This window comes from Panthera tigris, chromosome A2 (genome assembly GCF_018350195.1).
Source record: "Panthera tigris isolate Pti1 chromosome A2, P.tigris_Pti1_mat1.1, whole genome shotgun sequence".
NCBI lineage: Eukaryota > Metazoa > Chordata > Mammalia > Carnivora > Felidae > Panthera > Panthera tigris.
In genome coordinates this window covers 119945937-119963192 of record NC_056661.1, presented here as the reverse complement: position 1 = coordinate 119963192, position 17256 = coordinate 119945937, and the positions used below count along the sequence as shown (strand labels likewise).

Here is a 17256-nt window from a genome sequence, read left to right as displayed (position 1 = left end):
GGGCGCTGGCCGATGAGCCCGCCGGCTCAGCCTGCACCAGTGGCACTTTTCACCCAAGCGCTGGCGTGGCTAACCCCGCTGGACAGTCCAGGTGAGGAAGTAGATACTAGGTCCATCAGGAAAGGGAGGAAATGTGCATGCTTCTGCTTTCGAATAGGTACTGGCAGCCATTCAAGGAAACGTTCCCCTGCCGTTCCTCCTGGGGCAGAGGGCACTCTGTTGCCAGAACCTTCTCCACTTAGGACCACCAGGACCCATGCTCCTGGGTAAGCGTGGAGAATTCTCCTGGGTAGGAGAATGCTCCTACCAGGAAATAGGGCCATAGCTCCGCAGGAAAGGACATCTTGCACTAATCCCAGCCTGCCCACTTTTGTGCCCGTCAGGCATCTTACTATTACACTTACCTTTAAATGTTACAGTTTTTATGAACAATTCCTCACGGTGTGTTTGGGTTCTGTGTCACGCATTCTAGCATCTGCACCTCCCCTTCCTCACTATGTCGCTGGGCAGAGGGCAGCACCCCTCCTCCCCCCAGAATGGTCCTCTCTCCTGACACCAGTCAACTCGCGTGCCACACGCTAAATGAGCAACTGTGGGCTGAAGGGAGACCAAGGACGATGGTGTTCTTTCCCTGGCCCCGTGACCTCAGCTCCCTGAGCCTAGCTTTCCTGCTCTGTGAAATGGGATTATGAAGTGTGCCTCATCGGGTGGATGAGAAGCTTAAACTAGAGGATATTATCGAGAGGTCCCGGCACGGTACTTGACACAGTAGATTCTCGGTGTATGATCAGTTTCGAACACCACCAGCGGGTCAAACTGGGGGCATGACTTCAATCGATTAGCAGTGGGGGTCTGCTTCACGGATGAACGTAGCTAATCCGTACAGTCCTCACTGAAGAACATCGGATTTTTTACTACCGGAACATTCTTGCTTTCAACATAGAACAGTCCCTGACTGTGCGGGTGCCCAGGAGAGAAGTGACGACGGTGTGGAGAGACAACTGCCTGGCACCATTTCTCAGCTGAGTGGCTGGCTTGGTACTGGTTCAACTCAGCTGGTGAACTATGCCTGGTTTTCTTTAAAAAAAATTTTTTTTTTAACATTTATTTATTTTTGAGACAGAGAGAGACAGAGCATGAACGCGGGAGGGGCAGAGAGAGAGGGAGACACAGAATCGGAAGCAGGCTCCAGGCTCTGAGCCATCAGCCCAGAGCCCAACGCGGGGCTCGAACTCACGGACCACGAGATCTTGACCTGAGCCGAAGTTGGACGCTCAACCGACTGAGCCGCCCAGGCGCCCCATGCCTGGTTTTCTATTAACTGTACCATTGTGCCCTCGCTTGGCAGAGCAGGTGCTCAGGCAGTAATTTAAAGAGTTCCGAGTCCGATTTTCTCAAAGTGAAAAGCATGATACTTAACGGTTTGATATGAATAAAAGATTAGCTCTCGATACTTACTCGCTGCTTCAATAAATTTGGGATAGGTGTCATAGGTGATAACAGGAATGGGTAAGTCTCTGAAGTACAGTTTAAGGGCTCCAGTGATGATGTTTATGTCTGGATAGATGTTGGCAGATATATCTGCCTTTTCACCGTCTGAAAAACAATCAACGATCCAATTCCTAATTAGGACCTATTTTGCCAAGTTAACGCATGCCCACAAAGAAAGAAACGATCCAACGTGGATGCAACGTGCCCGTACAAGTCCAGCTGACTACTCTCGCTTCTAAGAACACTGACATGCAGGAAGTAACAGAAGTTTGGGAAGAGCGATTTTGGGTCTGAGCGCAAGTGTAGCCAAGGGTAGTAAAATTGACCGAAAGTCGTTCTTTGGCCCTAGCCTCTGGTAATTTGCTAAAAAGAAACTTAACATAGTAATTAATATTCCAGACACAAAAGTTCATAATGGAATAGCAATCTAATCTGAAATAATAATTTTAAAAAAATCAAGAAGCTTTTATATAGCTGCACCAGGATTCTTTGGATTTGGGTTTGAAGATCACAGACACAACAGGAAGAGTTGAATATCTTCAGTTTCAATTGTCTCCTTCAGGCTCGTGACGTTTCTTCTTTCTTGGTTCTGTCTCCTCTGCCCCTAGGACTTTAATCTGGGAAACTCTGACCTTCCTTCATGTATAGGTAATGTTATATTTTAACCTTTTTTGCAATCATTCTTTTTTTGTTTTTGTTTTTGTTTTTTGAGCGAGTGCGTGCAAGCTGGGGAGGGAAGAGTCAGACGCTCAACTGACTGTGCCACCCAAGTGCCCCTCTGACAATCATTCTGAAGACACTTTTTGACTTAAAGTTACAATCATTTCGAGACGATTAGCATTTTCTTTTACTTAGAGAACCGAAAGAACAAATGTCTCATCACATTTGGTTCTGAGGATAAAAAAAAGCTGCTAAGGAACAGAAAACAGGGAGTATAGCAGATAGGTCACCTGATCCCATTATTTACAGATTTAACAAATATCTACTGAGAATCTGGCATGTGCTAGGCACTGTTAGGCCCTGGGGAGTCAAAGAGAAAAAGACACATATTCCCTTTCTGTAGGTCTAAGTCGGAGTGGGAGTCAGGCATGCAACTCAGTAGTTACAAGGAAGTGGGAAGCTTGCTCAGCTGGAGGCATGTGAAAACATGGGGGTGGGTGGGGCCCAGGAAAGGGCAGTCAGACTCTTAGGTCAGCATGGGGTGCTCAGGGAGGATTCATGGAAGAGGAAACCCTTGAGCTGACACCTGATTAATAGGTAAGCGTTTGCCAGGCAGAGGTGCGAACGCATTCTAGATGGACAGAACCACGTGAGCCAAGGCAGTTGTTCGTGAAAACAGGTGCACTTCAGTATTGCTGGGGCATAAAGTATACGGGAAGGAGCAACGGGCCATGAGCCTGAACAGATATGGCCGCCGGATCATCAGAGACCTTGTCTGTTCTACAGAGAGAAGGTTCTCTCTGGTAGGCCAGGGGTTCCAGCCGTTGACTGGCTTGACTACAATTATTTGGACTGTTCGGTAGAAATGTAGAATGAAAACATAATTCAGAAAGAAACGTGCACCCCCACGTGGACTGCAACATAGCTCACAAAAGCCCAGACATGGAAGCAACCTGAGTGTCCGCTGATGGATGAACAGATAAAGCAGATGTGTTTACACCAAAAGGAATAGTATTCAGCCATAAAAAAGAATGAAATCTTGCCATTTGTGGCAATGCACATGGACCCTGAGGGGATTAGGCTATGTGAAGTAAGACAGAGAAAGAGACACCCTACGGTCTCTCTCATACGCGGGATATAAACCAAACCAAATCAAAACTAAGCTCATAGATACGGAGAACAGATTGGTGATTGGAGGAGATGAGCAGTGAGGGGTGGGAAAAATGGGTGAATGGTTTTTTGTTGTTGTTTGTCTGTTTCAATAAAATGAATAAAAATTAATAATATAGATTCATGGGTTCACCTAGCTTTCTCAGTGAGTCCCCAGGGTGGACCCTGGTGATCCGTACTTTTAACAAGCTCCCAAGTTCTCCGACCTGAGAGAGAATGTGGCCTAGAGAACATTTGTCACAGTTATAAACAACAAAAGGGGTTACCTCCTAAACTTCCACTGGCTTCCCTTATTTCAGTGTTGGGCACATCCGCATCCCTATGCTCTGTTCTTTGGAGTTTTGGGAGAAAGAGAAGAGCCACTGAGATCCTTAGCTGGGGATGTAGAAGGACAGCCTGGTGCCATGTGGACTGTCTGTGAATGTTGGACATCAAATCAAGAGCCATAATGGCACCAAACGCTGGCTGCCCATTCAAGAAAGATTTTAAACTTGTGGGATCGCTAGTCCACAACTTTTAAGGAAACGCTTCCCTCAGAAAGGCAGAGAACTATGTGATCTGTAAACGACTACTCCTTGTTTTCTTGAGCAACAACTCTCCGTAGCTCTGAAACCCATTCCCACTATGAATAAAATGTGGTTCCAAAAGAAAGGACGCTAAGGATGCGTCATTTGGCGTTCAAGAAAGACAAAGCTCACCTCTGTCAAATGCCATTTTGACATCTTCAATGTGTTCGGTGAACCCAGAGACTCTGTAAAGACCTTCCGACTTCAATCCTGTGGGGGAAAAGGAAACAGAGAGACTTTAACTTCCTGAAACATCTGCAGAGCACTCTAATTTCATATATACACTGTGTGCTATAAACGAGAAAAATACAGTCAGTGCTCTTGTATATTACACACTGTCACACTGAACAATGGTGTCGCCGGACCTGCCCGTCTCAGTTTCCAGGCAACTCTGTCTTCATTTGCTTGCGCTGCAGTGGAAACCTCACAGGGATCTGGTCGTCTTCCTGCCTGGCTTCACAAAGTGAACCCCTGTTTCAGATTCTCATCAACCTTGGTGCTTCCTTTGTTCATCAGACTTGTGGATTTGATTTCACTGCTTCAGGCGGCAACCTGCTGTCTCCCCAGCATCATCTTAACCCATGTGCCATACTGCGTGCAGTGCTGTGCTAGGTATACATACATCCACGGGCACCTCTGTGTGGTATATATTACCCTGATTTTATTCAAACGGTCTAAATTTTATAGCCTTTTGTGTTTAATCGTAAATATCATATGTTCAATGTTTAACTAAATATAATCGATTTCATCATTATACCTTCAAATAAAGGATCATATGCACAGATGCCGAAAAATAAAATTTGAGTGATGATTCTGGAAACTTGATCACCGTATATTTGGGCTAAGAAAAAGATGTGGTTTCTGCTCCTAGATCTTACTGATTTGTTAAGATATGTTCTAAGGCCCAGCCAGGTCCCCAAAGTATCCAAAGGGAGGGGGGGCCAGATCTCAGACCTTGCATGTAAGAAACTAGCTGCTATCAAACTATAACCACAGCAAAAATAAGCGAACAAATAGCTTCTACAGCTGTTGCAATATACTCTGTCAAGCTCTTGATAACAGGAACCTTCGCTGCGTATGAGTATGTACTTTCCTGTTCTTCATTTGGGAAATATTTATCAAGTATATGCTCTCTGCCATATATAAGGGTCTGTATCAGGTCCGCATCAGAGACAACAAATGCATGACATGTATCCTGCCGGTCCTTCTCCCCGGACTGTCAGAGACCTTCTTCACTGACCTCAGCTCCGCCTCCCACCGAACCCCACTCAGTCTCAGAACTTGACTCAGTACGGTTGCCCAGGTTGCCACACTGATTAACTGGGTTGGTCCACAAGATGAGAGAGGACTGGAGTCATCGTGTTCTAGTTGGCGGTACAGGTTAGCATACCTCACTGTGGTTGTAATCTGCACGTGACACAGGCGATGACACGTGGCCTTCTTGTTTGGCCACATCACGCAGAAACAAATGGCCACGAAAGAGCATTTGCAATATGGAATTTGCTACGGGTGGGGCATGAGATGAGACTTTGGCAGAGGTGGTAGCAAAGCTGGGGATGGGAGTCATGTGAATTTCTTCCAGCCCGTTCTCTGGTTCTGTTCACACGTGCAGGATGCCAATGCCTGCGGCTCCAATTCCTTTGCTGTGGCTCCCCGGGCTTACAGTCCTAATCTGTGCTATTGTAACTCTTGTACTAGGCATGCTTAGTGCTATGCTCCCCACGGACACCTCAGACATCAGACACGGCGGTAACTCTGCCCGTGTTATCAGTCGCCTCTGACGAGGATCACTACGGGATGATACCAGCTTCTCCAGAGAAGCTGAGGTCCTGAGTCCAGGCTCCAGAGAGGCTGGTGCTCTGACCCTAACTTGCAGAGCCCTCTGAACAACAGGACCCAGGGATGCTTTTCCCAGCTACTCATCCAGAGTCAGGGCACCCCCTTCTCAACTCTTATCCAGATCAACCCCTGCAGCAATACCTTCACCAGGTCCCAAAGCACCCAGTGAACTCTGACAGCTAGAGCAGTCAAAGGCAGGAGCCATTTCGTAACAATGTGAGATTAAATGAGCTAGTCTTAAGGGAACAGAGTAGCTATAGTTTTCATCCTGCGTGGAAAAGGGAATGATTTCCTCTCTCTAAAAGGCTTGGGAGAACAATCTATAATGTCCTCTTTTGTTTTGTTTTGTTTTGTTTTGTTTTGTTTTGTTTGGGAAAGAATGGGATAGTTGGCCAATGCATAAATATCTGTAGATCACATTAAGCCAGTTTGGACACAGTAACAGATCCCAACGATAGCAGAGCCCCTACATGGCAAAAATGGTTAAAGCCTCTGGGCTTTATACCTGGTCCAACTATCCACGTTACACCCAGCAGTCCAAATTCTCCCCAACCAGACTTGATCCACCATATCACTGAAGTTTTGGTAACTGCAAAGTAGCCCAACAAAGCACAAATAAAGGAAAATAGGACTCAATCATACTATGAAAAACCTTTTCACGGAAATGTTTCTATCTTCTCTGCCTTCTTGAGTTTTCACTCGAGTGATCTTTTTAGATCATAGATCTTTTTAATCTTTTCACTCTCCTCTTTAAAATAAACAGAAGCAATACGAGCGGTGAATTTCTATATGGTAAGAAACATATGTGTTGATCAACAGTTTCTTTACCTATTTAATGGGGTCACTTTTGAAGACTCCATTCAGACTTCACCTCTGTCATAAACCCTTCCTGGACTGTCCTCAAATAACACTGAAATGTCTTCTGAGACTACATGGTGTTTTGAATACACACACCTGCAACATTGATTTATTTACTCCTCTCATTCTTTTTTTTTTTTAACATTTATTTTTGAGAAAGAGAGAGAAAAGAGTGTGAGTGGGGAGGGGCAAAGAGAGAGGGAGACACAGAATCCGAAGCAGGCTCCAGGCTCTGAGCTGTCAGCACAGAGCCCGATGCGGGGCTTGAACTCATGACCCATGAGACCATGACCTGAGCCGAAGTCAGACGCTCAATGGACTGAGCCCCCCAGGCGCCCCTACCCCTCTGATCTGCATACTACAGTGTCAGTTTCCGGAAGGTGAGAACTGTGACTTTTATATCAATGTGTAGTACATAACAAATGGCTTAGCAAACATGTTGAATGCATAGATACAAGGTTTGGGTACAAAACAGCACTGATGCGGTTGGCTGGATTTGGCTTATTTGTGTGCGTGTGTATGCACGTGTATGTGTGTGTGTGCTGGGGTAGGCCATTTCCCCAACACGCTCTCTCAACAGTGGAGAGAGAGTCAATTTAACAACTATAAGAAGGTTTCCTTGACAACAGTAAAAACAAACAGTAAAAACAAAATCACATAACAAGGAGTTTTTTCCAAACCTCTTGCTTCGATTTCCCGTATGCATATGTCCACCACCATGGGCCTCTGAGTGTTGTGAGCCTTTACGAGTGTTGTGAGGTCACAACAGTATACCTTCTTGATCCTCTTGAGATCAGGTTGACAGTCGTTGGGAACGTGCTTGGAACACTGTTTGTGTACGTTCAATCCACAGTCTGTAAACAAAGAAGCCACATTAGCCTTGCCTGGCCCTTTTGTAAAAGCCCGACACAAATTATATGTTACCAAAAATAAAAATGAAAACACCCAAGGGTTTGCTGTATTTTTCTGGAATGCCCATCCCATTTGGAGGTGATATTCTCTACAACATGAGTATGAAATCCACCTTTACTCACAAAACTCTTAGAGAATTCCATTTTTCTCATTTAGCCTTTCTGTTGCTGGACCATCAGAATAGAACATTTCGCTGAGATTGTTTGGTTTTGGTGATTAGCTAGGTTGTTTGTGTGTGTGTGGTTTTTGTTTTTTTTTGTTTTTTTTTGTTTTTTTTTTTTTCTTTTTTGGGGCTGGAACCTTTGGGTCCATGTGTGGACTTCTGGGTTTGAATTCCCAGAGCTCGTCTTGGCTCATAAAGGGCACCTAGGACTTGTGCTAGGTTGTTTTCCTAAAGTTCTGGATGCTCCTTTTGTGGAAGACATGATTACTCTCTCTGAAGGAATCTCTGATCTTTGGTCTGTGGACCCATGGCCATTGGCAACTTCTCCCCCTTTCCTGGAGAGTTGCCCATAGCTTTTAGTACCTTCCCCTTCTTGGGAGTTTGGGTAGGCCATTTTTCTTTCTACTTACCTTATTTTGACATCTGTGAGTAGAAATAATGTCTAACTAGATACCGGTGGGAGTACTTGAGAGTTTACAATTTAGAACAATGCCATGTAATGTGATGATTAGAGTAATTATTTATAAAGCTCATATCAAGATCCAAAGCTGAAAAGGTACTTTTAAGTTCAATGAACACATTAAAAGCTTTGTTAGCAGTTGGTATCCACTGACAGAATTTCTCTAACAAGACACAGTCTTCATTCTGGAAAATAAAAATCTAATGCTGAAGTTGTTCAAAGTTGATGTGCTTTGTGTCTAGTCAAAGCACATATATGTTATACACATACATAATAATGAATGTTATAATCAGCCGTTTAACAACAAAAAAAGCACTTAACCACACCAAGGATTTGAGAAAATCTGAACTTTGATAAAATCATCAAAAAATGATTTTTGAAAAGCATTACATGATTTTCATGTAATTTTTAGGCTGAGTTCTATCTACGTTCCTTCCAAAGAAAAAAACCAGTTCTTAATCATCTTAGCTTTATCAGCATGAGAAATTCATCAAAGCTCAAGTAAACTTCAATAATATTTTGACAGATCTATTTAGTTGGATGTAAATTTGAGCAAATGGAACCAAACAGAATTGGTTTGTTTTCTTGTTTGGCTCCCCTTCTATAAAATAAGGACAATAATAGCACCTACTCCTAGGATTATCATTAGAAGCACCTAAATTAATCTGTGTAAACTCTAAAGTGTGGTGAACACTACATGTGAATTAAATAAAAGAAATGGCAAGTGTTAGAGAAAATACAAGGCTACCTGGCCAGCTCTTACTATTTCACTTAGTAAGTTTTGCTCTGTTCTTATAAATTTCATCGAAAACAATGTCCAGGGGCACCTGGGTGGCTCGGTTGGTTAAGCGTCCGACTTTGGCTCAGGTCATGATCTCACGGTCCGTGAGTTCGAGCCCCGCGTCGGGCTCTGTGGTGACAGCTCGGAGCCTGGAGCCTGTTTCGGATTCTTTGTCTCCCTCTCTCTCTCTGCCCCTCCCCTGTTCATGCTCTGCCTCTATCTGTCTCAAAAATAAATAAACATTAAAAAAAAATTTAAAAAAAAAGAAAACAATGTCCAAACATTGTGATAAAATATACGTAACATAAATTCACCATTTAACCATTTCTAAGTGTACAGTTTAGGGGCATTAAGTACCTTCACACTGTGTGCAGCTGTCACCACTCCCCATCTCCAGAACTTCCGTCTTCCAAAACTGAAGCTCTGCACTCATGAAACACTAACTCTCAGACCCTCCTCCACCTGGCCCCTGGCACCGCATTCTATTTCTATGAATTTGACTATCTTTTTTTTTTTCAAGTTTATTTTATTTATTTTGAGAGGCGGGGTGGAGGGACAGAGAGAGAGCGAGTCCCAAGCAATCTCTACTCTGTTAACATGATGTCCGACGAGGGGCTCAATCCCACAAACTGTGAGATCATGACCCGAGCTGAAATCCACAGTCGGATGCTTAACTGACTGAGCCACTGAGGTGCCCCTGAATTTGACTACTGTTGATGTCCCATATAAGTGGAATCCTTAGCATTTGTCCTTTTGTGACTGGCTTCTTTCACTTAGCATGATGTCCTTCAGGTTTATTAATATTACAGGATAAGACAGGAGTCCCTTCCTTTTTTAAGGCTGGATACTATCCCATTGTCTTGACACACCACGTTTGGTTTATCTTTTGATGGACATTTGGGTTGCTTCTACCTTTTGACTATTGTAAATAGTGCTCTTATAAAAACAGGTGTACAAATATCTGTTTGAATGCTTGCTTTCAGTTCTGTGGGGTATAGACCCAGATGGGGAATTGCTGGATTACATGATAATCCTATGTGTAATTTCCTTATCAACCTCTTTTTAAGATCTGAAGCAACAGTGTGTTTCTGTAGAGTTAAATCGGAGATTTTATTAAAATTAAGATGTTTTATAACATATAAAAATATTCAGTATTTGCAAACGACTACAATTCCAGATGCTATAAATAAGGTCTAGTTCATTTAAAAAACGTTTAAAACATGTAAAATACAGAGAGTTGAGAGGCAGTGATGGCTATTCCTAACCTTTAATGAGCAGTTTTGAGTTTTCCTGCAGCTCAGTGGAAATACGAGGCCAAACAGTGGCCATTGGAGAATATTAACCTTTTAACCTCAGAATATGTTTTATTAAAAAAAAAAGAACAGAAAAAAAAATGCTTTTATCCCAGAGAAAGTTGCAATTCACAGCTACTCCAAATTCCAGAGTTGTGTTCTTGTAATACTTACTGACTTTGGACGGATTTTGCTGCTCAAATTGGATAATACCAGCAATTAGGATATTTCTGGTAGGTATAATCTGGACAGCCTGAATTGATGACCACTGAGTAATTTAGATATTCCACCACTTTGCTCAGTGGTTGAGCCGTGAGATGCTCTGTAACTCCCAGTAAGACTTTTGTATGAAGTGGGGTATCTGGAACGTTCCTGGAGAGGCTGCGTCTGAGCCTGTTTGCCGCTTGCATGGATCTCTGATGGGGGCAGGTAGCGTTAAACCACTTACACAAACACTACCTGAACCATCCAGGTACACTACCACTGATTGTTGTATCTACACAGTAGAAGCAAAGGAGAGAAAGGATGGAAGTTCCCACAGTCCTGTGAACCAAAATGGGCAGGATGGCGAAGTACAGTGTCATTAGCATATGTTATTTTAAATGCCCCATAAGAATTATTTTTAAAACTCATGCCCTAGCAAGGGAAGAAATCAGTCATGGTGTTGGTAAACCCAATCAGAATACCACAAGAGGCTATTCTCACTCCTGGCAGAACTGCTTGCCAGAAAAAGTGTGGCAAGACGAATTAGGAGACCCACTTACACATTACTTTGGCAATTCTTTGCTCTTTTGTTAGCCGTATTGTAGTAAGACTTGCTATACACTAGCTACGTGTCAGTACTGGGCGTGTGTGTCCAGTTCTAGGTGAAAAATACCGAGGATTTCAGAGTGCTTTGAACATACGTGCCGTCCAATCAAGCTCTTTAGTTGCACTGCTAATCTGATAACAGAATGGGTTCCGGAGCTGAATCCATTTTCCGCCACTTCCTATGTGGCCGAGAGCAATTAACACATATACCTCTAAGCCTCGGTGTCTTTATCTATTCAATGGGGAGGATAATTGCAACTCCTTAAGGTCTTTTGGTGACGCTGCGTGGCATGATAAGCAGAAAGTGCTTAGCTCAATGCCTGGTAAGTGGTAAATGTTTACACTAGTATTTCTATTTTTATGCCCTGCCTTTTGTAGCAAAGTGGGGATGGGAAGGAAATGTGGTTTTTCTACCTTGCAATTCCATTGGAATTGGACTACTTAAGGGCTACTGCCTATTTTGGGTGGCAGGTAGGTGCATAAGAAAATGGACTTGCTTGGATCTTTTTCTTTTCTTACATAAACATGAGATGTTCCTTCTCATTCCAGCAGACACCTAGAACAGTCTCTCCATTAAGCAGAGAGATGCCTTGAACCTTCCAGAAAGCTAGACTTTTGAGCTCACCAGAGTCTGTTTCCCAACTCTGGAGAAATGATCTCCAGCTCAACATCACGACCCTTTATATACATGGAAAAGGATGAAGGACGTTCCCTGTTTACCTGAGCACCGAACCCCTTGGGCGATGAGCCCCCACATGAAGTTGGCACAGTATTCACACCAGTGCGGGCCTCGGAACGTGTGGACCTGTGATCCCAAAAGAAGAAAAATGTCAGGACATTGAGTTATTTGAAGGCAGGTGGCCTCAGACGTGACACACGTGGACGACGTCCAGAAACGACGACCTCGGTGGGAGTGAGCTTCCCTAACTGGGCCTTTTCTTTCCAGTGAGGCGGAGTTACAAACGGACTGGAGAAAACAGATATGCTTCGGTCTTTGAAAATCCTCTATGACCCACCATGCCCTAGGCCAGAGTCAGAAAGGAATGTACAGCACCAGTAAGATTATAGGGCCGTGCCATCAGCTAAGGAACGACACGCTCACCACCCCTAACAAGGCACCGCGCGGACAAACCCAAGATAGCCCGGGGCCAGTCGCTGTAACCTGCATTTAGCTCAGCAAGTTCTGGAAGGCAGAACTCAATTACTGTGTCCTTTTGACCAAAGTTGCTCCATCTGTAGAATATCCAGGCAGGTATAAATAAGACATGATTATGGGAAGATTAAAAGCTTCGAAGTCTTTGAGCCACTTCCCCCTCAAAAAAAAAAAAAAAAACCCACAAACACACACACACACAAAAACAAACAACCCCCCAAACCAGGCATTAAAAAGAGAGGAGTGGCTGAACATGAAGGTTACCAGTAGGGTCTGGGTCTATGGAATTGCCTTCCCCAGAGACAGGGTCTGGATTCAGCATGGCCGGGTGTGGCCTACGGGTGTGCAAACTGAAAGCCCTTTCTGATTGGCCAAGGCACAAGTCTTCTTGGTTAGCACCCCAGACAGTTAAATATTTTGAATATGATGAAGTAAGGATGGTTTTATCTTTATTTATTCAGGTACAGGTCCTCTTGCGACTAGACCGTGTGTGAAGTCTCGATTTAAAACAAAAACAAAACAAAAATACTTGTCCTCTAACACCAGTGAACTTCAAGACACAGAACCAGGAGATTCCTTGAAAGCAGACGTGGCCATGGTAAGCCAAAACCCACCACAGGCAGTCTACTTGGAGACATACAAACCTACTTTTACAAAATTAAAATATTAGGAGACATTGCAAAGGACTTTCCGAGTTGTAAGCTTCCATCGACAAATAAAAGAAATGCAGATGATATTATTCCTTTAGCAGACTGGGAGGCCAGTATGCTATTTTTATTTAATACGAAAAGATAGGAGGATGACAACTATGGATACCGTTTGGGAAGATGCTCATCAGAGCCCTACTTAAAAAAAAAAAAAAAAAAAAAAAAAAAAAGAAGAAGAAGAAACATCAGGGGCTCCTGGATGGCTTGGTCAGTAGAACATGCACCTCTTGATCTCAGAGTCATGAGTTTGAGCCCCATGTTGAATGCAGGGTTTATTTAAAATTAAAATTGAAATTGAAAAAAAGCATCACTTTAAGATCTTTATTTATTTATCTATGCCAGTAACTGGGTATATATAACATGGCAAACAAAATAGATCTGGTTCCGTTCTACTGGAACTCACAGATTTGTAAAGGCCGAGAGAGTGCACACAAGTTAAAAAAAAAAAAAATTAAAAAAAGAACAATTTACGACCATGGTTTCTATGCAACAAAGCTAAGTTATAATAGTCTTTTGGTATTTTAGTTTATCACTTGCAAACTGCCCAGTATACTATTTCTGCTTTGAAAAAACAATGGAAAAAAAAAAAAAAACCACCTCTCGGAATTGTTTTTACTAAAAATGGGTAAATGTGCTGTAAGGAAACAACGCTAAGATATGACAAGGCCTCCTTGTAGGAATGCAGAGAATCTATCCCAGGGAGTGCTTGTCCTCTCGCAGAGCCAGAATGCCACGGTTCATTCAGAGGCTCGCTCAGATTCAACGTGGTGCTAACAGAATCCCTCAGTAAGGGGGGTCGACCCTATTGGTAGTTGAGCATTTTCTAAATTTAGCAATCCAAGGATTCTTCATAATTTACTAGAAAGACTCTAAAGGGACGTTGTGGTTAATAACGGCAACAAAGTTAGTCGGCTGTTCATATACTGTTGCAATTGCCAGATCAACAGAATAAACTGTGTGGAAAGGACTATAAAAGAAAAAGGAAGGTTGTGACTAGAGAGACTTAAGAGGGGCCCCCGGGGTTATCCACAGTGGTGGGGAAGGCTGCTCTTTGAAAGGTGACCTCGCGCTGCTTGAAAGAGGGGAAGAGCCGGTCTGGTGGGGGCAGGGTTGGAGAACATTCCAGGCAGAAGGAAGCTAGGAGGCCCTGCAAGAGAAAGAGCTTGCTGTGACTGAGGACTAAAGGCCCGGGTAGCCAGAACACCAGAGCGAGGGAGAGAACTCGGATGATGCCGAAGGTAGGAAAGGGCCTTAAAGGTTTTAGTAACGAGTATAGATTTTCTTTTAATCTAGGTCCAATACGAAGCTCTTCAAGGACTTTAAGTAGGAAGATGATTTTTTAAGAAAAAAGATGTTCTGACCACCATCTTGAAAACGGATGGGAGAACATTTGTAGTGAAAGAGATTCAGAAACCAGGTAGTAGTTTCTTCAAGTTGAGAAATGGTCGAGGCCAAGATCAGGGTACTGAAGGTGGAGATGGGAAGTGGATGGATTGGAGATATATTTCAAAGACAGAATTCATAAGACTTAATAATAGAATAAACGTGGCTCTTGGAGGAAAAGAGGAGTGGAGAATGACTCCTAGATTCTAGCTTTAGAAACCAGGTGGATGGTGATGACCTTTGCTGAGATAAGGAAGACCCCCTTTGGGGGAAAAACTCAAGAACTGAGCTCTGGACAATTTAAGTTCAAAGGCGAGCAGGAGCCTTTGAATTCCTGAGAGCAGGAATTCACACATAATTCAATAGCTCAGAGGAGTAAGGGCTGGAGGCGTACATTTGGCTCACCCCTGACAAATGAATGGTAATTAAAATTGTGTAAATGGGGCGCCTGGGTGGCTCAGTCGGTTAAGCAGCCGACTTCGGCTCAGGTCATGATCTCGCGGTCCGTGGGTTCGAGCCCCGCGTCAGGCTCTGTGCTGACGGCTCAGAGCCTGGAGCCTGTTTCGGATTCTGTGTCTCCCTCTCTCTGACCCTCCCCTGTTCATGCTCTGTCTCTCTCTGTCTCAAAAATAAATAAACGTTAAAAAAAAAATTAAAAAAAAAATAAATAAAAAAAAATTGTGTAAATGGACAAAAACTATTAGGGATGGAGAGCAGAAAGTGAAGAAAATAGAGCTCAACCCAAGCCCTCTGTGCTCCAAAACTCAGAACCAAGAGAGTCAAGTGCTTCAAAAGCCAAAGGGTGAACAGTATTTTAGGGAAGGAGTGGTCAACCATGTTCAATGCTGGGAAGACGTCCAGTTAAATGAGGACTCAACACTGATTCAGACACACGAAGTTACTAGTAACCTCGGTGAGAGCAGTCTCGTTGCATCGGTGAGGGCAAAGGTTACACTCAAGTGACACGAAGAATAAATGGGAGGTATGGAAGTGGAGAAATGTGTAGGCAAATTTGTCCGGAAATTTGGCTATGATGTCCAGCAGAGCAACGAAATAGCTCCAGGGACCCCAGGGAGATTTGGGTCAAGGAGAATTTTTTTTTTTTTTAAGTAAAAAATGGGAGACATTAGGGCATGGTCACTTGCTGACGGGATTGATTCAATAGGTACAAGAGGCTGGAAATGTAGAGCAGAGGGAGTGAGGGAGGGATGATCTTGAAAAGCTGAGAGATGTTGAGGTTTAGGTCATACATGGAAGCAATATTCAAAAAGAGCAAGAGTTGAGGTTTTTCTAGGATCAATAAAAGCACAACATCTTCAGATTCAGAAAAGCTAACTGAGTCTCAAACATGGTAAATTAAAAAGATAATATAACCTATACAGATTTTAAAGAAACTGCAGAATACCAAAGAACAATCAAAATCCTAAAAACAAAACAAAACAAAAACACACAAAAACCCAGTTATGTTTGCCAAAGGACAGCAATTATGATGAAAACAGTTCCGTTCAGCACAAAGAAGCTAGAAGATCATGGAAAAATTTCATCAAAGAGCTCAGAGAAAATTACTGCCAACCTAACTTCTGTACTCCAGAGTGGGGATAAAATAAAAGTATTTTCCAGACAAATGCCAAGGGTGTTCACTCACAGATCCTTACTCAGAGAAATACTGGGGGGTATATACGTCTGCAGGAAGCATACTGAACCTAGTGGCAAGAACAGGATTCCAGAAGCCATGGTGAGCAAGGGGTCAATCTAATCAAGCTCTATCTGCATAAAACAATAACAAGATGACTAATTTCAGGGCACTGAAAAACAGAATGAAAAAATGGCATGGAAGATAGGAGGGGCTTTAAAAAGTCAAAGCATTCTATGGTTCTCATCATTTGGGATATGTACGTAGAGCTACTCATTAACTAAGTAAGGAAGATTTTAAGTTAATTACACATGTATTAGATTTTAGAGTATACACAAAAAGGGTGGAATGGAATCTATAAAATGCCTAAGGGAAAATGAAATAAAGATTTGATTAATCCAATGAAAAGCAAGAAAGAAGAAAACAAAGCAATAAAAAAAGCACAGTAAATGGGGTGTGTGTGAAAAATCCTTATTTATCTCTAATCACAACAAATATGGCTCTAACACCAAATAAAAGCCCGAAATTTGCAGATATTCAAAAAGCCTTTGCAAGAAACACACTCAGAACATAATGTAATGGAAATGTTGAGAGCAAAGAGATAGAAAAAACATGCCTAGCAAATGCTAGCCAACAGAAATCCCAAACAAATGTCCTGATATAAAATTTATACTTTTTTTATTAGTGATAAAGATGGTCATTATATAATGATTAGAGATTTAATTTTACCCTAAAGATATAATAATCCTGAGCTGTTATGCACATGACAACATGGTCTCAAAAAATATAAAGTAAAAGTGGACAGAAACCGAAGACAGATTGACAAACCCATAATCATAATGATTTTTAACATCTATTCACAGAAATTAATAGATCAAATAGGTTAAGTTAACATACTGGACACAAAAGGGACCTCATATCCAATAATTTATAGAATATGTACTGTTTAAAAAAATGCAAGAAATGTGTACACAAACTGACCACAAAGCAAGCCTCAACCTACAGAAAAGAACTGACCCAATACAGGCCATATTCTGACTATAATTCAATAAAATTAAAGATCAATAATAGCCAAACCCCAGTATATTTGGAAATTTAAAATAATTCTAAAAAATTAGCAAAGAAAAAATCTTAATGGAAATTACCAAATATTTGGAATTGAAAGACAAAACACTCCTTGTGGGGGTATAGAAGCTTTCAATGCCTGTATTAAAGAGTATAGGCTGGAATTTTTTTAAAGGTTTAACATTAATAAGCTAAGCATACTATTTAGGAAGCTAGAAAAATAATGAAGTAAAACAAAAAATAATAAAGATTATTGCCGAACAGAATCATAGAAAGAAAAGATAAAATAAAAAGAATAAAAAACCTCCAAGGT

The 17256-nt window shown here is 42.3% G+C and overlaps 1 protein-coding gene across 3 annotated transcripts in view; it reads right to left on the bottom strand.

The window, feature by feature from the left end:
• The window catches only part of CHN2 (chimerin 2), a 298969-nt gene that overhangs the window by 3567 nt on the left and 278146 nt on the right, over window positions 1–17256 (bottom strand). For all 3 annotated transcript variants that reach the window (XM_042969082.1, XM_042969090.1, XM_015541271.2), the window contains 4 exons: window positions 11723–11807; window positions 7265–7438; window positions 4020–4097; window positions 1459–1596 (listed from right to left, as the gene is read on the bottom strand). In XM_042969082.1, the coding sequence (XP_042825016.1) occupies window positions 1459–1596; window positions 4020–4097; window positions 7265–7438; window positions 11723–11807 (475 nt within the window). The remainder of the gene's footprint in view (window positions 1–1458; window positions 1597–4019; window positions 4098–7264; window positions 7439–11722; window positions 11808–17256) is intronic.